General features: G+C 38.0%; 1 protein-coding gene across 2 annotated transcripts in view; it reads left to right on the top strand.

Moving 5' to 3' along the window:
• Positions 1 to 22,375, top strand: part of LOC149772517 (guanylate-binding protein 1-like) — a 99,192-nt gene that overhangs the window by 58,044 nt on the left and 18,773 nt on the right. For both annotated transcript variants that reach the window (XM_089947687.1, XM_089947688.1), the window contains exons 3-9: positions 1,560 to 1,687; positions 2,198 to 2,307; positions 3,808 to 3,995; positions 4,595 to 4,837; positions 6,028 to 6,140; positions 9,138 to 9,305; positions 9,840 to 10,052. In XM_089947687.1, coding sequence (XP_089803813.1) covers positions 1,560 to 1,687; positions 2,198 to 2,307; positions 3,808 to 3,995; positions 4,595 to 4,837; positions 6,028 to 6,140; positions 9,138 to 9,305; positions 9,840 to 10,052 — 1,163 coding nt within the window. The remainder of the gene's footprint in view (positions 1 to 1,559; positions 1,688 to 2,197; positions 2,308 to 3,807; positions 3,996 to 4,594; positions 4,838 to 6,027; positions 6,141 to 9,137; positions 9,306 to 9,839; positions 10,053 to 22,375) is intronic.

Here is a 22,375-nt window from a genome sequence, read left to right on the forward strand (position 1 = left end):
TCAAGAAATTTGACACGAGCCAATTTACGAAACTGTCCCCTGCCAGCTCAACATCAGGTCATAAGACAATATGAACACCTCGTGGATTTTCTCTCAAACGTCCATCTCTAATAATTTCATTCAATCAGACTCTCACGTAGTTCTGTTACCACTAAAAGTGTTGTTGGTAAGGCTTTGAAAAAGAGTCCAAAAATAAACCACTAGGATATCACTCCTTTTCTGACATTTTGCTATACATATTTCCTGCCATTTTTTAATCACACTAATATTAAAAACTTAAAAGGATTTAATTTATCGCCACTATTTATTGAGGAGGTGTGTCTGAATCCCTGCGGATGTGAATTTCCATGTGTTTGACATCACAATGTCATCGTACATGCGCAAGACATTGCCTCAACTCATTGGTCAGTGTATCGCTTTTCCAAAGCTTGGGAAAGCGTTGTTCTGGGATTGGTTTGAAAGAGACTGGGAAATATTTTACTGGAATGATACAGAGTATAAAGGGGAAAATCGCCGGGAAATTAGGACAGCTCAGTCACACGCTAGACAAAATAGTTCTTTGTATTGAACAGATTATTATCTGTATAATATAGAGGAAATGGGGCTAGGTGCCATTCCCAAGGACACACCGATGCAATCGACCCGGTTGGGTATAATGTGCCTGATCTTTGATTTAAAATATCTACGGAGCTACTGCGGCAACCTTGTAGTCAAAATAGAACCAGCATCATGATACCTTTAACAGGCTGAGTAAATGAAAGTTCCTTTGTAAGCTCCTGTTTGGAAGTTTTTAAAGAAATATTTGGGAATGTTTCGGACAATTATAAATAATCTCAATCACTTCGACATAATGAACGTTATGAAGGCGTTTTGACGTGTATATCACATCATTTAGTAAAAACAAGATATATGCATATGCAATGGTGGCTATTTCCGTGGTGTGGAGGCCTGAGAATGTTCCGATTAGACTTGTGTTAATGTGAGATGATTAATTACGTAATGTTACTCCTACTCAATCAGTTGATTTTAAAGCATATATCACTATTCGCGTAACTATCATTTTATTTGGTAGAAACCTCCCATTTTTATAATGAGGAACTATTCTTAAAGTGTCATGTCCGATGGTTAAAGACAGGTACGATTTAAAATAGCCTAACATTAGAATGAAAATATGGAAATAGTTTTCCTTAACTGTTGTCTTCTATCATTTGATCTTTTATAATTGTTGCAAATGAATATGCATCTGTTTTAAACTTTAAGTATTCTTTTGGTCTACGATTTGTAATTTTATAATCTGCAGCGAGAAGTATGGCACATAATTCTGGATGAAATACTTCAATAGTTCATCTCCAAGTCGATCTTTACAGATTATATTTCTTAGCTCCATTTTTTACACCATGACTCGGCGGTCAGTGAGTCGAGTTTTGGGGTTATTTGCTCTTCCCACGTCATACCCAGAGTTGAAACTCTTTTTGTAGGGAAGTTTTTAATTTACTTTGGTAAACAATTCAGTCTAAGCACCTAAGCGTCCTAAAACGTATTTGTTTAATTGTTGTCAGGGTTTGCACTTGGTTCCACCATAGAATCAAAAACAAAGGGAATCTGGGCATGGTGTCGGCGTCACCCGATAAACCGAGATCAATGCCTGCTACTTCTGGATACAGAAGGACTTGGTGACGTGAAGAAGGTAACAATAATTTACGAAACCTCCTTTGCAATATTTAATAAGAAATATGTTAGACGAAACAAATCTTTCTCATCAGATCTTAAATATATCAGACAAATTTTTTGAAGCGCAGATGTAAGAGTTTAAACTTACACTATACGTTTTCCATGTCAATTAGGCACTTTTCTATGTGTGGCAGGAACTGGCGAAGGGGCGTATAGTCAGAAAACCTCCCTTAACATTTAGGAAGGACCTGGGTTCGATACTCATTGCTGTCACACATTGGCCTTAGCTGATGCAGCTGACTCTCACTGTGTAACTACAGTTTGACAAATGGGTACGAAATAATAAGTATTTATTCATGGGAGGAGGGCGGGAGATCTGAGTGGTTGATAAATGGAGACAGAGACCTCTGACAAGCAAGAGGTAAGTGACTAGTTATATGGACCAAAGGAATATTGTGAAATGATGGCTTGTTGTACTCGAATGGACCATAGATGACTTAAACTAACTCGGTAATATATTTTTCAGGGTGATGAGAACAACGATAACTGGATATTTGCCCTCTCAGTCCTCCTCAGCAGTACACTGGTATACAACTGTGTTTCGACCCTCCAGCAAGATGCGCTGGAAAAGTTGCAGTATCCTTCATTGTGACATGTCTCATTAGGTTGTCTAAAGACAAATGGTTATGTACATTTTTAACTTAAATTTGCTCTTCTTCATTGAAAGCACAGCTCGAATGGACGCGACCAATCTTTCCGGTTTCTCTCATGATATAATCCGTAAAAGTACATCAGCAGAGAACGCAAAATTCAGATTATTAAAATCAAAGGCAGAAAAATTAATTTTCCATTTATTAATTTATGACTTAATATATCTTCGTTATTTGTTGAAGAAAATAACTTTTAAGTAACGCAAAAACGTTCTATTTGCACTGGAGAACTTGCATGTGCCCTATTGCAAAACAGGATATTACGCATTATTGCTGTTTTTCGAGTGTATGAACTATATTCTGAAATATTTTCGTTCACATGGAATATTATGGTAGTGAAAGGAGACAAAGTCACAAATTGAACAATTTCGGCCTTTACTGTTGTAATATGTGTGGTTCATTCTACCTGAGGCGACTTACCTGACACATCAAATTGATGTATATTCCTAAAACTACTTCAGAGATTATTTCATGACCTGCCGGAAATGGCCGAGCGATGTTCCGATCGTGAGCACGAGTTAAACAATCTGTGTAGGCAGTGTCATTGTTACTTACGTCACTGGGGAGTAATTTGCCAGGCTACGGTTTCTTGACTTGCGCAGCTTCAGTCAGTACATATCTTTCCAATGAGAACCAAATAGGAAATTTGGATCAAAATGGATTGTTTTGTGCCCGAGCTGTATTTTGTCGAAGTAGGTAGAGATAATAAAAGTACCATAAAACCTGAATTTCCCCTAAAATTCTCCTTTTCACTTAGATTGGCACTATTTGTCAGAAATGACAGACATTTCGTGGGCAACACAAACGAATTTCAGCTCCATTCTGTTACCAAATTCTCAAAATGAGTTCTGACTGGATCATTTTGGGATTCTGACACAGGGAGAAACAGAAGATGATGATTCATAGGGCTTTTTAAATTTAGATAAAATTACGATTTAAATATTAAATTAAAGTTGTGTAATGGTCATTGAGTCTCATCTTTGTTTTGCTCACATGTTTGTTATTTTCATGTAATGAAATAGGTATGTTCCACATCCAGTATAGTTAGTTATTTCTATTTATTCTTAAGGCCCAACTACAATATTGCATAAGAAAATTAAATACACTTAATAAAGAGCGAAATGACAAAAGAAAAATATATATAAATCATACCAAAATACATCAAGTATTTAAATTAAATCTTAAAATTCTTAAAGTATTACAATATTTATACAAATATTTTGTCATTCATAACATACTTGAGAACATTAGAGCTATATTTCAGGAAATACTGTCTAGCAGTACATGCCAAAATATATTATATATATATAAACCTCTTGTAACCTCCAATATAAACCATTGTTGATGTCATTTGTAAAATAACGTTGTACGAGATGATACTGATGGATGGTTGATTAGTGGATTTCTTGTGTTCCTTAGCTTGTAGTTATGTGACACAATTGACGGATCTGATCAAAGTCCGGACTGGGCGAGAATTCGAAGATGGTATAGAATTTGTTAAGTTCTTTCCTAGCTTTGTTTGGGTTCTAAGGGATTTTACGCTTGAACTCGAAAGAGATGGTAAAGAAATCACATCGGACGAATATCTGATGGACGCTTTGAAACTGAAGCGAGGTATTTCAAAACATATGAGAATAATATACATACATGGTACTAGGCTGTAACAGCTGTTTAATGTTTTCTGTTGATTAAAATTTACATCAGGGACCAAATGTGTTACGTTAAAAATTCACATTTCTTTCAGTTATGTCCAAAGGCTGACAACTATTTGGTTATTTAGTTATTTAAAGTTCAAATAATACAAAACTTTGCATATTGCTGCATGATTTATTGGAATAACTCTTAATTTTTATCACATGCATTTCTATATTTTTATCCTCCTTTATTTAATTTTGTTTTGTATTTGTTAGAAGAATTAATCAACATGATATTAGTTTTAAAATTGCTTTTTCAGGTATATGAAGATAACTGTCGCAGTGTTTTCACTTAAAATGTGCACATTTCCAAAATCTTGGAATAAATGGCACCGTTACTGTCGAGACAATTATAGAACAATGCATCCTTTCTAGGTTAACATTGTGATGGTTCTGCATAATCAACATGGCGTTGATGTGTTAAAATATTGAGCGATAAAAAAATGCTGTAACCTAAGTTTAACATTGTTAATGATACTGTCCCAGAATCATTTGATTCATTGTCTCCATTCTGAATAGGAACTGGGAAGCGGGTGAACGACTACAACCTCCCACGTGAGTGTATTAGTAATTTCTTCAGAGAAAAGCATTGCTTTGTGTTCAGCCGACCTGTGCAGAAGAGGGAACTGTTGAGTCACCTTGAGACGGTGCCAGACTCGCAGCTTGAGGTGGATTTTGTGCAGCAGGCTCAACAATTCTATGACTACATCTGCACAAGCTCAAGTCCGAAGTCTGTCATGGGACGTCAGTTGAATGGCAGCAGTATGTTTACTGGAAACTCAAACCTAAGGGATCTAAAATACGTCTGAATGTTTCACAAGGACAGTTTATATGTGAAAATTACTGTGTAGTCATTTTATTATGATTAATACGTTTTGTTTCCTTTATATTTTATTAAAATCCATTACTTGTTACAAATCTTATAAAATCTTATATTAATGGCTCTTGGCACACGTAGCTAACCAAAGCGTTTGATTTTTATATTATTTATTTTCAGAGTTTCTTTCTTTGTTCTTTTTGTTTTTGTTTTTAGCAATTTGTAACTTCTCTTTACTTAGGTTATGTCCATGTCTGCTAACATCCTTGTTCTGATCTCAACAACATGACTTAGTTCCATGGTCCTTAATGTGTTTGACCACATGTTCTATTTACATTTATGTATTTGTTTGAAGGTTTATGTCAAGAAAGGAAAGGTTCAGCCTACAACAACACATTGGTTTAAAGAAAATGCTCATATAGTAAAATGTACATCTTACGATTTTTCGGTACAGTAAGTGCATATAAAGTGTAATAAATATTGATCATAAAACCGGAAGAAGCTATAATGGCAAAAATTATATTTTCTGCCAGGTTTATTTTTGTCTTTGACACTAATTCGTGACTAGATTTTTTTTTGTTGTTAATTGTGCCGGGAAAACCTTTCAACAAATTTGATACAGATAAAAAGGCTAAGCAAAATTTAGATAGTGTATGAAACATTTTGAAATTTATTGTGTAGTTATGTATATGCCAAACCGGAGTTTGTGGTATTCGGAGTTTGCTCAATTGATTTAAGTTTAAGCAAAGGTGAAAAATAGGTTATCACAAGAATGAGACAGATTTTAATAGTTGTAAATTGTATTTTATTTGTAGACAGATAGATGGATGGATGCATGGATAGATAGATATATAGATAGATAGATAGATAGATATATAGATAGATAATGATGTAAAGAAAGAACATTTTAAATTTTATATATAAAAAATAAACGGAAGCTTTTGTATCAATATAAATACTAATACGTGATCAACTGTAAAGCAAGGAAGCTTCAGCAAGAAAAGGGAACTGATAATAAAAGTTAGCAAAATAATTTTGCCATCTATTTTAAAATATATATGCAAAAAAAACATAAAATAGATATGATAACATGTTGCATAGCGTGTTTACTTACATATTTTTGTTATTGCTGTAGTGTTCTGTCGACTGGTGGAAACCTATGTGGACACCATACAGAGTGGAGACATTCCTTGTATGGAAAGGGCCATTGATGCAATGGCGAAAATTGAAAACGCCAAAGCGGTGCAGGTTTGAGTTCCTTTTTCCATTCATTCCTTTCTTTGTTCCTTTGCTTACTATTAAAGAGAAAATTATCAGTACACTCCCCAAATATTATTTCACATATTCGATTGTTTGGTTTACGACTAAACCTTTCATTAGAAAGATCTGAATAATAGACTTGAGGAATGATGACCAATTTGCTTACGAATATGTAACCCCACCTCTCATCCCGCCCTTACCCAATGATGGATGTGCTAAAGAGACTGTGTCATATACTACATTGAGCTACAAGACAACAAGGTTAATAATGCTAACAAATATTGTGGTAGCAAAGAATGACTTGTCGACACTCGCATTGTTTGATGATGGCCGTAACATTTATGACGTTTTTTAGCAATCTGTCAAAACGTCGGGACTAGCTGCGCTAACGAGATTTTGTCATACACTTCTAATGGGCAAGGAGCTAATAACTCTAACAAAGATCGCCGTAGCAAAGGGATTTGTTGATTTGTGCATAGTCAGATGACGACCATAGTATTTGCCAAGTTTCATGGCCAGCCACTCAATCCATTCAAAACTGCTATGCTAACAAGATCGTGTCAAACCGCTCATTAAGTTCGAAGACAGAATTACAACTCTTAAAAATTGCGAGAGCAAATTCGTTCGTCAATATGCGCATCTTGAGATTTCCCATTTATTAAGTTTAATGCAAGTCCATAAATAACCCTAGGACTAGTTGCTCTAGCGAGATTGTTATACACTGATTTATGCTGGAAAATAAAAGGTCAATAACCCTAACAATCCTTACAGGAGCAGTGATTTGCTGATCTGCTCATGTGCACATGCTATCCTTGACACTGAACATGCTTCATGGCAACCCATCAAAACTGTGCAGCTAGCTAACAAGACTGTCATACGATGCATTTAGCTACATGACAAGTGCAGTAACTAATAAAAATTACAAAGTGTTTTGTCTATATGCAAAACTTAAGGTGATGACCATAATATTCAACAAGTTTCATGGAAATCTATCAAAAACTTCTGGACTTGTTGTACTAGCGAGATTGTGTCATACACTGCTGTAATACATAAATGTCAGTAACTAAGAAAAGTTTCGAGAGCAAAGTAATTTGCTGAAATGCACAAACTCAGGCGATGACCATAATATAATCCAAGTTTCACTGCAATCCAAGCCATATTTTTAAATATCACGCAAAAGTATTACAATGATAATATTTTTTAAAATGAGATACCTGATTTATAACTGTTGAAGTTTACGCATTCCTCGGCAAAGTTTTACATCTGCTTATTATTAATACCAACACATTTAAATTTTGTCATTTTTTCACCAAAAAGTGCGGGCGAAGGGAAACGTGGTGCTTTGTAGGAATCTGCGAATATGATTTTGTACCGTTTATTGCTCACTTCATTGAAGGTTTTGCTCAATGAATTTTCCATAATGTTACTGAACAGTCAGATAACAGCATTGATATGAGAAATTATATTGTTTGTTTTTTGTGTTTTTTTATTATTTCTTTTTAAATCGCAGCTTGAAATATGACATTTATGAAGCAAGGCTACGATGATTACATATGCTAAAGGAATCAGTACAGTTGAAATCACTATCTTTGGCCAAATTGGCACACCTCGTGACTTTTCAACAAGATTTTTTTTATCGCTGGCGGAAAGGCTTGAGAGTGTTCCAGCTGTCATTCTCCTCGCGTGAAGCGACTGTTTCTTGCAAGGGGAAGGAATCCAGGCAAAGTAAATAAGACCACAAGACATGGCTCTCATTTCTATGTGCAAGGTGATTGTTGAAAGAAGAAATATTACGCTTATCTATTATTCTGAAATTTTCACTACCAAGGTCATATTAAAAGTACCAATGCAGAGAACCAAGAGATTATGTTGAGTCGTCATTCCCGAGTCCCCAGACAAAGCTTAAAGTGACGGGATGCACCATTCTCTATTGCTTACTTTACAGGAAAATGTCATATTTCAGGGTGTTAGAGTCTCAGATGTTCATCACAATATGTTATATACATTTTGAAAAAAGTTACAATACATTTGATGTTGACGGTGGTCTCTAAAAAAAAAGAAAGCATGCTTTACTAATTCCTTTACAAGAATAACTTAAACGGCAAGTAATGCCGTCCAAATTAAAATATTTAATTTCATAATTGTCATGAGTTTAAGACCATTGCTTACCTTACATCACCCCAAACAATTTTGGGAACCGGGGGTGGTTAAGCAAGATGTCGACAAAGCAAGGATTGTGTGTTGGGGTGGAATAAGTGTGGGGGATGCTAGTAATTTTATTCTGTCATCATTTGATCGATGTTATCATTTATGCAGAGAATTTGGATTTTTCTGGCAAATATTTAGTGGCAGTATGAAAGATTGAGGTGGATTTTCACGTTATTGCTTCATCGGTTTTAAATTTCAAACTAAATTTTAATGGATATTTTCTGCACAAAATCAAATTCTATAATTTAGAAACACGTCTTTTCCAGCATGAAACTTTTAACCCTTTGTAACACATTTTCACATGCAGTTTGGCACAATGGCCAGAGAGAGAACGAAATTGTATTTCTAAATTTTAATGTGAGATTTTACAATTCCAATTTCAATAATTAGAAACTATTTTTGGTGTGCAAAAACATGAAGAGCAACTTGAACTGTTCCATAATTATTTTTCTGTATAATATTTGCATGAAGAGCTACAGTCTATGTATAATTTGCTAGCATCGCCAAACCGTGACAGAAGAAATAACTAAAAGCAAATCGCAAGGAACGCACAAATCTTGTTTACTCTTCCCTGATCGCCTATGGCACCAGGATTCCCGGGTTGTTTGGGGTATAAATCTCAGATGACGATATAGTTTATACCAGTCCAACATTGCTTTTAGAACTTCCTAGCTGTTACAATTTAGATGCATGGTGGAAGTGGAAATTTCTACAGGTCTAGTTGATTTCGGCATGAATAAGTAGATGACCAAATTTGAAACTCATGTTTTTGAACAGGCTGCACTGGACCACTATAAGACGAGGATGCAGGCATCTGTGCAATTTCCAACAAATTCGCCCGATGAGTTGTCGGGTGCTCACGTGATATGTGACCGTGAAGCCATTGAGATCTTCATGTCCATGTCCATACTAGATGAGAAGCAAGAATCTCAAATGAAACTCCAGGTTATCATTGTCGCTGATACATAAAATATATTGTAACATTTGTCAGTATACGCAAACATACATGCATGCATGCATACATACATACATACATACATACTAGCTATCTAAATAGATGCCCCAACAATGAGTACTATAGGATGACCGAAAATAGATGCATCTATCAAATTCTTACTTTGAATTTATAAAAAAAAAACTTTTCTATTTGATAGATTTTAACAATATGTCAAATTAAATTTCAGTAATAAGCCTGGAGCATATGTGTTATCGTTACAACATGTCTCTTATCATGCAAGTGGTTTTATACCTCCATGGAACAGTTTGGGGTAGTATTGCATGACGGAAGAGAATACAGATTGTTTCTTCTATTTATGTATTTTTTTATACATTTAAAGAGCGTGCGAGATGCAGTTGCCATGACATTCCTCTAATTATAGGAAGCAGCACGTATGTCTAAGCTGTTCGTTAAGATGAAGTTAATGCGTATCTACTCTCCTTTATTCCATGACTTGGTCTTAACTCATACCAATTTTGTAGGATTCTATCGAGGAAGAATATAAGAGATTTTGCGATTTAAACAGACGTGCCTCCAAAGAAAAATGTTCTCACATTCTAAGAGAAGTAACAGCACCATTATCAAAGAACATCGCGGAAGGTGTATACAACAAACCTGGGGGATATTGGGAGTACCTCAAAGACAGGGAACAAGCTTTACTGCAATATCGACAGGCTTCCGGGAAGGAAATCATGGTAACCTTTCATGCGCAACAATTAGTAGTTCCCCTGTTTTCCCTAAGCCCCGCTCACCTTACTTTGCAAGAAGAAATCTGTAATAAATTCAGTTATTAATTCTTAAGATTCCACTCTACAGTTTAGTATATTGCACGGGTTTGATTTTGAAAGAAGAAGCAATTTGTCAGGTTTTCCTCACTGGTTATCCTGGTTATTACAAAATACCTTGTATAGCTTATATATTTTAAAACTAACTTTGAATTCCATTTATGTTTATGATTGATTGTTGAGTATAATTGGATTTTAGTGTATACACCTTGGCCTTACTTCAGATGTTGATCTCTCAACAGATTAATTGCACCGCTTGTCATTTTCATCTAGCTGACTTAAACGGTAAATTGGGAAAGAAAGAAAATTGCAGATCAAATTTGTACACCCCCAACCAATGTTTTTATTTTATTGTTATATTTTATAATTCATCTATTGCACTTTAAAAAATTAGTATTATCAACTGGGAAAAATTATTTTTCCTGTAAAATTGGTGCACTGTTTGGACTTGTTCGGGTTAATTTCTCGAACACATGTGAACAAACCTTTTGATCAGCTGTTTGCTCTAGGCAGCGCGCTATTTCCTTAATACCACATACAAAACAATTTCGGTCACAATACATTAAAGAATCATGGGGGTATGCCAACATTAACTTCACTGTGATTGTTAAAAATCCAGGTAACTTTACCTTAAACTGTACTTCGGAACCTGACATAAATGATGTAACTCACATAATATGGACACATGACCAACTATTCGGAACTAAGCGAGGATGTCATTAATACAAAGACTTAGCATGCACTGGGGAGCTCTTTGAGCAAATTTACGAAAAATACTATTTTCTTATTCACATATGGCTTGATAAAGAAATATAACAGCATCAATTTCCACTTTGTTGAAAGATGTGTGGAATTTTGCCTCATTTTTGTTCACCATACAAAGTGGAGATAGGCTATTGTACTACACCTGACGTCGGAGTCGGCACAGGTAAAATTAATTTCATATGTACAGCCTCACTGATTCTCAACCCGTCTTTCTTCTTCGTGCCTTGGCAACAGTTTGAAATGGTTTTCATAGCATCCACCCACTTGTGCGGTATCAGAGGGGGATAAATTTGTACTTGAATGTAAATTATATATATTTTCTTGGTTACTGTTTGCATTTACATAAGTTTTTTGCACACAATGTAAATACAATTGTCATACGTGAAAGTACGATGCTTGGTTATTAATCACATGTTTAAGAGTAAAACAAATTCATTACAAAATGGGGCACTGTGACTAATATTTAACGTTTTCCTGTTTTGTGTTTTTAGTTTATTTCTCAGGCTTCATTTAGGCTAGAATCATCAAACTATATGATTGTATGGATCTACTCCATTTTTTCATACTAGGACATTGTGATCCACATTTCATGCTTCACTGACGTACTTGGGGTACATGCATCATATTCCTATTATACCTAGAATCAGTGGTTCCGACTTGGTTTTCCGGGTTCTTCTTCCACCGGTTATACTGTATGGCCCATTTTGCGCTGAGAAATAACGTTAAACCCAAAACAACAAACAGCAACAAATGACTACGTAGAATCATGAAACATGGTGACAAGATGCATCATGATGAGCACCATTCAATTTTTTTCACTGCTAGGTCTTGATTACCCATACTGGCTTGGGTTAAATTTTGTATTTGATAGTCAGTTCTCAGGTACTATTCATGCTGCTAAAATCATGAAATAGGTAATGAAATGTATCTATATTACTTTCACACCCTTACAACAAAAGAATAACATTGTGACCTATATTTCATCTGTTTTTATTCTGCTTAAATGTTCGTGTTTAACTCAGGAACACGTAAATATTGTGCATGTTATATGCATACTATACCTTGAATGATGAAACAAGGTGACTTATTGCGTATTGGTATGTTCTACAGATTTCTTGTCAAATAGGTCGCTGTGATATGTATATCGTGTTTTAGTGGCTCTGTTCAAGTTTTGTATTTGAAGTACATTTATTATGTACTGTTTAAGTTCCAATATGAAACTTGATATTAGATGTATCTCTGTTCATTCTACATCTTTACAACCAAAGAAATACTGTGACTACATTGTCTGCTTTCAAACATGGGTGAAGTATATGTGTTTATAACCACATTGATTCGTCCATGCTATATATATACTAGCCTACTCAGAATGCCTTTTCTGACCAATGCGATTCAAATTCGGAACAACTATATTTATTCAATAGTAAGTGTTTCATAGTATTGAATATACATTATACATTGTGATAGGCTACCCACAACAGGTTAATTTTATATTTCGCATGTGAATGAGCAACAAACATAATGAAGTGGGGTGCTTGCTTTTCATGTGAGACCTCGTATGTAGTGGCTAATCAATGAAATGCTTGCACTACTTGCTATCACTCCAGGGTTAGTCAAAGCATGTGGCTTTGATTCAATAAAATCTGGCTTCTTTGAGGGCGACAACTTTTGAAGTAGATTTTAAGAACAATGATCTAAACAATAATAATCAAAAGAAACTACAATAGTCTCTGGTTTTGATCAACTGATTATAGTACTTCTACTTAACTATCATAGAAAGAAATATAATTTTTATTACGTCCTGTCTGCCCTCTTAGCACAATACTTATGCTATAGTGCCAATTGATATTTCAAATGTTGAACTGTAAAACGATTGAAAATACAATGTAAAGGAAAAACATTCCAACAAAACCTGAATTAGAAATGAGGACAACATTTCGTTGTCAATATGTCTTTAGTCTGAAATTATTTGTTTGCATGATAATTACCTTTTAAAGTGGATGCTGAAAACTATTAAAAGTGAAGGTGAACTATGTAGTCATTGGTTACACTCTAGTTGTAATTTTGAACTTTATTCATCACTGTTTCCATAGCAATGGTAGCATGTAGTCATTGGTTACACTCTAGTTGTAATTTTAAACTTTATTCATCACTGTTTCCATAGCAATGGTAGCATGTAGTCATTGGTTACACTCTAGTTGTAATTTAGAACTTTATTCATCACTGTTTCCATAGGAATGGTAGCATGATGATGTTCAACCAGGTCGGCCATGAAATCCCTAATACTCATCCTAAAACAATCTTGCATTTTGTTTGTCTTACATAAACTGTATGGAAAAAAAACCTTCTAAAATTGCATTATTTTCAATATTTCTGTATATTTCCTCAGAACATCTAATTTTTAGTGATGGAGATGTTTCCAACACATGTCGGCTTTTAATTCAAACTTGATGTTGGGTCATTATATAGTAGTTGTCTTCCAATAGTGTCCTTTATATCAATGTATTCTTGGGATTACATATTAAATATATGCAGTAATATCCTTTATATCAATGTATTCTTGGGATTACATATTAAATATATGCAGTAATATCCTTTATATCAATGTATTATTGGGATTGCATATTAAATATATGCAGTAATATCCTTTATATCAATGTATTCTTGGGATTACATATTAAATATATGCAGTAATATCATTTATATCAATGTATTATTGGGATTATATATTAAATATATGCAGTAATATCCTTTATATCAATGTATTATTGGTATTACATATTAAATATATGCAGTAATATCCTTTATATCAATGTATTATTGGGATTACATATTAAATATATGCAGTAATATCCTTTATATCAATGTATTATTGGTATTACATATTAAATATATACAGTAATGTCCTTTATTTCGTTCCATTATGGGGATTACTTGTTAAGTATAGTAGTAGAAGTAGTGAAGAGGGATAGATTAGCGTCAATGGGAATTAGCATTAAAAACACCCATGGGTCAGATTAGCGTCAATGGAAATTTAACATGGAGAAAAATCGTGGGTCAGATTAGCGTCAAGGGAAATTAACATGGAGAAAAATCGTGGGACGGTTTAGCGTCAAGGGAAATTAAACAGGGTGGGACTTTATAACGTCAAGGGAAATTGAAAATGGGATTTTTTTTTTAAAAAAAATAAAAAATAAAAAAGGGGTAGGCAATTGAAAAGTCATTCTCTTTTCGAGAAATATGGCTGGCCCTGAAAAGGGCCTTTGGGTTTATGTTAATGTATTCATTAACATAAAGGGCACCGCATTGGTCTTCTTCTTGTCCTTAGGCTGCGTCTTACTGTTGGTCCGTAAATCAGCACTCTTTTCAGGCATCCTTGTCTTTCAACGTAGATCCTACGTATCCACATGCTGGTGTTTGTCCTGTGGACAACGGTCCACTTGGATCGGACATACATGAGCATGTCCGTCCTAAACATCATGGAAGACACAAGGGTGGATGACTCAACTGTGGTCCACATCTTGAAGCGACGAGAACAGGTGAATCAATGCAGTGAACTGCGCTTATTTATAGGTAGAGGAAGGATTGAAACGGATTGAGTTCATTCACCAATCCGAACACGCGTTACAAAATTCAGTCAGCTCGTATCCAATCCGAAGAGAGCAGTCTGTGACGTAACTTGGTCTATATAGATTCACTAGCGCTTGTGTGCAGTCAATCTATGCGACAGTGATTCAACATGACGGAAACTCAGAAAACGATCCATTGGGGTGCACCAAAAGGGGAGACCGCCCAAGGGAACCCGGACTTACTTTCAGAAGAGGTGAATTGGGATTTTGTGGATTTTCTCTCCTCGCAAGAATTTGTTCCGGAACCTTCGTTACCTTCTTCATTACAGCAAGTGGAGAATTTTAGACAGAGACGGAAAGAAGAATTGGAGAAATTTATACAACGACAAAAGGAAGCGGAACAAGCTTTTCTCCTACAGTAACAGCAGCAAGAAGAAGAGGTAAGAAAAAAAACAACACCAAGAAGAAGTAGCAGCAAAGAAACAAGAGGGTGAAAATCAAACGGTCACGGTACTGTTGGACATTTTAGCGGAGTTCAGAAGTCTGAAACAAATGTATCAGACTTCTTTATCACGACCGAAGAGAATACGACCTTCCCGAGCTAAACACGTCAACCCTGTCATTAAGCCTACCGTACCACCCTTAGTGATTTCAACCCAATCATCATCATTACGCAGTCCAGAAGTAGGCCTTGGCCGTGGCAAAGGCTTAAGGCAGTTAAAGTTGATTGCTTAAACTCACCCCTTCACCATGAAGAAAAAAGGCCCTTTTCAGGGCCACCCACATTTCTCGAAAAGAGATAGCCTTTCAATTTGCCAATAACTCAAAAAAATATTAAACAGCCCATTTTACCCTTATAGTACGTTTCTGTGTATGAGAGCGTGAGTGTACGTTCTTATTTTAAAATCATAACTCAAAGACATTTACCTTGTATCATTAATTTATTCTTTTCTCTATTTTTTACAATCCAATTCACAATTCACAACATAACACATTTTAAAAAATGTCATTGACTTCTTCTTTCTCCTTGTTTAGGCTCTCTGTTTTTTAAATTTTTTCACCGTCTTTTCCTCATTTTCTTCCCTTCTTCTTTTCTTCTCCTGTTTCTTTGCCTCTTGTAAATAGAATTGTCTTCTTTCTTCCTCTTCTTCCTCTGAAGAATCCCTCTCTTCTTCCGAAGAATCCCTCTCTTCTTCTGAAGAATCCCTCTTTTCTTCTGACTCCTCTTGTTTCTTTTTTGGGCAATCTGGAGACCAATGTCCTTTTTCTTTACAATAATAACAGGTATCTTGACTTTTGTCTTTTTTAGCCCCTGTTTTTTGTTCTTTTTTGACGGTCTGGACACTCTGAAGACCAATGCCCTTTCTTCTGACAGATATAGCAAGTATCCTGACTTTTATCTCGAAAGGAAGGAGAGTAGTCCGTGGGCTGGTCTGAAGAGAATTTTCTAATGACCCCTCGCAAAGCTCTGACGAAACGTTCGATTTGGTTAGTCTCTTCCATCGTTGTGCTCGGCTTGAGAGTGAAATGAATAGTGAAAGGACAAGACACTCACCCTTTTATATACGCTAGTCTGCCATGACTATAAATTAGTCTATGGTGTTTGAACTTGAGCCATTTGACCTTTTTCACTCAAGATGAAACGATCCTATTCATTCGAGAAGAAAGAAGAAGAAAGTAAGAGGCAGAAACGTGTTCTATCGCCTCGTACCAGAGCTGAAGTGTTGGCACAAATTCATGCCAGTGATTTTGAAGAGGACATGAGTGAACCAGAATTTGAAACCTCTGAACCAAGTTCACCACCCTTAGTCAACCCTGAAAAATACTATTCCATTCGAGAGACGGAAAAGCGCTCCTCTAGAAAATTTAGAACCACGGCTTACAAATACACCGTGAAGTTTAAAGATTTCAAGGCTGAAGTGCCGTTAGAGAAAGCAGAAGTGTTTATCACTGGGGTGTGGGATTCTTTGCTCACTGCACTCAAGCGACAATGTCAACCCAAAGAAGACGATCGCTTGAGACTTTCCATACAACACGACGGTTTGAAATCCCCTGTTTGGATCGAGTTTAGCACCCCTGCAGAATTGACCGCTTCCAAAGTCATGGACAAGATTCAACACGTACAACAATCTAATGATCAGTTTGACATCACCGATGGTAAAGCCACACTGGACATGACCCACGTCTCTCCTCCTCAAGGGACTGGATGCAGAAAGATGTTATTGGTGAACGACCTTCGCAGCACCAAAAAGAGTATCGTCCAAATTAACAACCCTCAAGACCAGATGTGCTTAGCCCGAGCCATCGTGGTGGGACGAACCTATGCCAACAAGAACGACACGGCAGAATGGAAAATAGCCTGGAAAACTATTCAACAATCGGACCGAGCCAAACAACGAAACGAAGCAGAACTCCTGTTGCAACAAGCTGGCCTGTCCAAAGACACACCCTGTGGCATTCCTGAGATGCAAAAATTGCAAGATGTCCTAGCTCCACGCTACACCTTGAAAGTGCACCCTCAAGAAATGCGCGGGCCTTTGTTGTTTCGAGGCCAAGATTTTAAGGACGGAAAATACATTCACCTTTATCATCACGATGACCATTTCGATGCCATTACCAGTATCACCGGATTCCTGGGATACGGTTATTACTGTGAGAAATGTGACCATGGTTATAATAATCGAGAGCAACACAAGCATTGTGGATACTGGAAATGCTCAGGATGTTTGGCCTCTTCACCCTGTCTGAGCGAAGAACCAGTGCCTTGTTCAACTTGTCTGCGCACGTTTGTCAGCCCTACCTGTTACCAACAACATCTGAAAACGCAAGGTTCACAGAAGAAATGTGCTTGTCAACTCCTGAGATTGTGCCCTACGTGTGAACAAGTCATACGTACCAATAATACCAAGGCACACGTATGTTCAGGAAAGAAAAAATGTCACATTTGTCACCACATCGTGGACTTGGAACACCAATGCTACGTGCAAAAATACCAACCCCCACCAGAGAAAGAGGACGGTCACAAGAAGAAAGGCAATTTCATCTTTTTCGATTTCGAATGCATGCAAGAAACCGGCATTCACATTCCTAATTTCTGCGTGGCTCATCGAGCGTGTGAGAAGTGCATTCAAGAACCTATCTTCAGTCATTGCCCTCACTGCAGCAAGATTCCTGGAGGGCGTGAAAAAATCTTTCGGGGAGCGAACACGTTAGCCGATTTTGCACAATGGGTCTTAGACCCCATCGACAAGACGTGGAGCCAAGAGGACATCGAACTTTACGGAGATTGTCATCGTCATGCCACGGTGATGGCTCACAATTTCTCCGGATACGATGGACAGTTTCTTTTGAGGTACTATACGGAACAAGGCACCGAACGTCCTAAAGTGACTTTGAACGGAGCCAAAATCATTTTCATGCAAGTGGGACAAGTACAGTTTAAAGATTCGATGAGCTATTTGGCCATGCCTTTGAGTCGAATGCCTAAAACGTTTGGAATGACAGAAATGGCTAAAGGGTACTTTCCACACTTTTTCAATACGGAAGCCAATCAACACGCCGTTCTACCCCATTTACCTGAGGCTCACTATTACGACCCCGACAACATGCGTACCGAACAACGAGAAGCTTTCTACGCTTGGTACCAGGCTCACGCCTCGGACCCTTTCGACTTTCAGGAAGAAATGCTAAAGTATTGTCGTTCCGACGTGGACATTTTACGGCGGTGCTGTGGAAAATTTCGAGAACTGTTCATGGAACACGGAGGGGTCGATCCTTTGAAAGAAGCTTCAACATTGCCAAAGCGTGTTCCTTAGTGTATCGACAACGATTCATGCCTGAAAACAGTGTGGCTGTCATCAGTCCTCAAACGACCCACTTTGTCAAACGTCAATACTCGGTCAAAGCCCTACGTTGGTTACATTACTTGTGCGACAAGGAAGACAAGTGGATTCAGCATGCCCGCAACGGAGGGGGCGAAAAGACCATCGGAACGTATTCGGTCGATTGCTGGGACTTAGAAAACCCCAAGATCGTGTACGAGTTTAACGGTTGCTTATTTCACGGATGTCCCGTCTGTTACCCTGACCGTGGCACTAAAAATCAGTTTTTGCAACGAACCATGGAAGACTTGTACCAGGACACTTGTCAGCGACGCCTAAAGTTGGAACAGGAAGGATACCAAGTGGTGGAAATGTGGGAACACGAGTACGATCACCGTATGTAAACCGATCCCGAGTTTAAACGCCTCGTGGAAAGTTACCAGTTCATGGACCCGCTGAACCCGAGGGATAGTTTGTACGGAGGAAGAACCAATGCCACTTGTTTGCTGTACCAAGCCGACGAAGAGAAAGGAGAAAAAATCAAATACTTGGACGTGTGTTCGCTGTATCCCTACGTGTGCAAATATTGTCGCTCTCCTGTAGGGCACCCACAATTGCTGACGGAACACATCGACCTGAAAAACATTCGACAATACGAAGGCTTGATCAAGTGCAAAGTTTAGCCTCCCACGAACCTATACCATCCCGTCTTACCTCACCATTGTCAAGGCAAACTGATGTTTCCATTGTGCCGTACTTGTGCCGAAACGTGCAACCAAGACCAACTTTGTCAGCACAGCCAGGAAGAACGTGCCTTGACGGGAACCTGGGTCAGCGTAGAATTGTTCAAAGCTCTGGACATGGGATACCAACTGTTAGAAGTGTACGAAATTTGCCACTTTCCCAATACACCACAATACCACAAGGGTGATCCCAGTCAGAAAGGCATTTTCGCCGACTACGTGGATGCCTTTTTGAAACTGAAACAAGAAGCCAGCGGCTATCCTTCCTGGTGTCACACTCCCGAAGACCAAATACAGTTCAAAGAGAAATACTATGAACAAGAAGGCATCACTTTAGACCACATCGAGAAAAACGAAGGCAGGCGATCGTTTGCCAGAGTGATGTTAAATTGCTTGTGGGGTAAAATGGCACAACGACCGTGTTTGCCCAAGACGGAATATTTGACAGAACCTTCCCGCTACTTCCAGATGATTCACGACAAAACCAAATACATGAAACACGTGGACGTCGTTCGAGAGAATTTGATCTTGGTCAATTACGAAGAAGATTTGGACTTTGTAGAAGACGACCCTTTTGGAAATTTCATCATTGCGGCTTACGTGACAGCTCATGCTCGCTTAAAATTGTACGAAGCGTTAGAACTGTTAGGGCAACGCGTCCTGTACTTTGACACGGACAGTTGCATTTACATCCATCACCCGAGTCAACAGCACCCTGACATCGAAGGAGACCGTTTAGGAGCCTGGACAGACGAGCATCCCGACGAGAAGATTCTAAGTTTCGTCATTGGTGGTCCCAAAAATTACGGCTACTAATACCGGGACAAACAAGGAGAAGTGCACACGACGTGCAAAGTGAAAGGACTGACTCTGAATTATCGTACCAGTCGTGTGGTCAATTTTGGGGTGTTGAAAGAAGCTTTGCAATCGGGAGAGGATGGAAACTTTAAAGTGACCACCTATCAGCCGAACAAGATTGTACGTTTACCCACTCACCACATCGTCAGTCGACCCCTAGAAAAAGTCTATCAAATCGTGTACCAGAAGCGAGTGAGACTTCCCAATCATTTCACCTTACCGTATGGACACGTTGGTATAAAACATTGGTTGTAAGAGGATAGTTACCCTACCAGAAAGATGACTTCGCCACAGCAAGAATCGAGTGAGAAACCCGATGAGAACTCCAAGTTCAAACCCTACCATTTTCCAGTCTTCTTACCTGACTATTGTGATTGTGCCCATCGATTGGACACGTTTCAGAAATGGCCTACGGATAGGGAAGGATTACCTTCTTCGCATGTTTTAGCTAGAACAGGATTTGTCTACTTGGGACCTGAGTCAGGATTGGGATACGAGGTACAGTGTTTCGCTTGCGGACTGAAGTTACGAATGGATCTATGTATCTATAAAGATTCAGCTATTCTGGAACATACTCGATGGTCTCCGCACTGCCCTTACCTTTCTATGGCCTTTCCACCCATCACACTACGGTACAATGTTGACGTTACCTTAGAGACGGTACCTTCCAGAACAGGACATAAAAAACGTAAAAAAGGAAAGATGTACAAGCTGGAGACTGCATTGCGACTAGTATAAAAAAGGGGCTATGGTCAAGATCAATAGTTCATTGTGACTACCAAGACCGAGCGAACAAGATGAGTACTTTGAAAGAGACATCGTTCTAGTTTGAGGATTGTAAAAAAGTTGTATCTTCCTCTAGTGTGACTAATACTGGATGGATAAGACCCAGGCATTGCGACGGAAAATGTCCGGAAGGAAATTGCGATTGTCCATGTGGTTACCATTGTAATTGCGTAACGGAGTTTGCAGACGAGTGCGATTGTGAGCCTTGCGATGTGTACGATGCTGTACCTTGTGACCTGAGCGATGGCGTAAAACATCATGGAAACTTTAGTGTCCCTACCCCTAACATGGAAAGGGATGCTGTGCGTGTCAAACCTGTGGGATGCGAAAGTGATGCCGCTCGTCCTCTTGGACACTTTACTGGGTTTAAAGGGAATGTTCACCTTCACGTCTACCCCCCTACGGATGTCATCCAGCCTTGAGCAAACTCCTGTTCATGTCACCCAACCCTCATCGAAACGAACCTGTGAAAGACGAATATTCGTTTCCTGTGCGTTTGTCGGAATACTGCGACTTTAAAAATCGTCTTCAATCGTTCAAAGGAAAATGGCCAAAGTATCTGGGAGGACCGACCCTTGAAGAATTAGCCAGAACCGGATTTTTCTACTTGGGCGAAGGAGATAAAGTCAAGTGCTTCAGTTGCGGTGTGTCACTTCACCACTGGGAACCGCAATATTCGGCCTACGTTGAACATGCTCGATGGTCACCGAATTGTCATTACTTACCCTTAGTGGGACCGAGACATTGAAGTAACTTCTTACCATAATCTGTTCATGGATACTTTACAAGAGAACATTCGTGCTTTGCCTGTGGAGTTGAGAGAACGCATTTACCGAGAGCTGGTGAAAATACAAGTGAAACGTAAAGAACAATTGCATCCGTTACGTCACCGGTGTTTGAACCACTGGTACCTGAAGGCTATACAAGGATTGATTCAATTGAAAGTGTTCCATCGGACAGACATTGATGAACGATCCTCTAGTTTTAAAAAGGATTGGTTTGGTATGGACGATTGTAGGTACCTCATTGTAAACGTACTGCATCGAATTCCAGAGGAAGAGTTAACGAATTACCAACATCTTGAACACAATGTCAACTTGGTGAAAGAGGAAACTTCTGAATGAATTGTAATGTGCAAATTAGTGACTGAACGATTTAAATTCGACACTGAAGTAAAACCATGTTTGTGCAAACAGTACATTTCTTGTGTCAGACCAAAGAGGATTTAGTATGACCTATTCATGGATACTTTGCTAGAGAACATTCATGCTTTGCCTGTGGAGTTGAGAGAACGCATTTACCGAGAACTGATCAAAATACAAGTGAAACGCAAACTCAAAGTGATTCGTCCGTTTTTCAATTATGCTATGTTCCAAAGTACAAGAAGACTGATTATGAGTGGATAATACATTAGGCACAAAGTTAAACGAGGCTATTGGCCACCACCCAACGATTCCAAAAACAGTGTATATACTTATGGATACTTTACAAGAGAACATTTTGGGCTTGCCTGAGAAGTTGAGAGAAAAGATTTACCGAGAGCTGGTGAAAATACAAGTGAAACGTAAAGAACAATTGCATCCGTTACGTCACCAGATCTTTAACCACTGGTACCTGAATGGTATAAGAGGACTGATTCGTCAGAAATTTTTTCAGTGGTCAGACCTTGTTGAACACTTTCAGTTTGTGAA

This window comes from Sinohyriopsis cumingii, unplaced genomic scaffold (genome assembly GCF_028554795.1).
Source record: "Sinohyriopsis cumingii isolate HCF-2022 unplaced genomic scaffold, ASM2855479v2 utg001414l, whole genome shotgun sequence".
NCBI lineage: Eukaryota > Metazoa > Mollusca > Bivalvia > Unionida > Unionidae > Sinohyriopsis > Sinohyriopsis cumingii.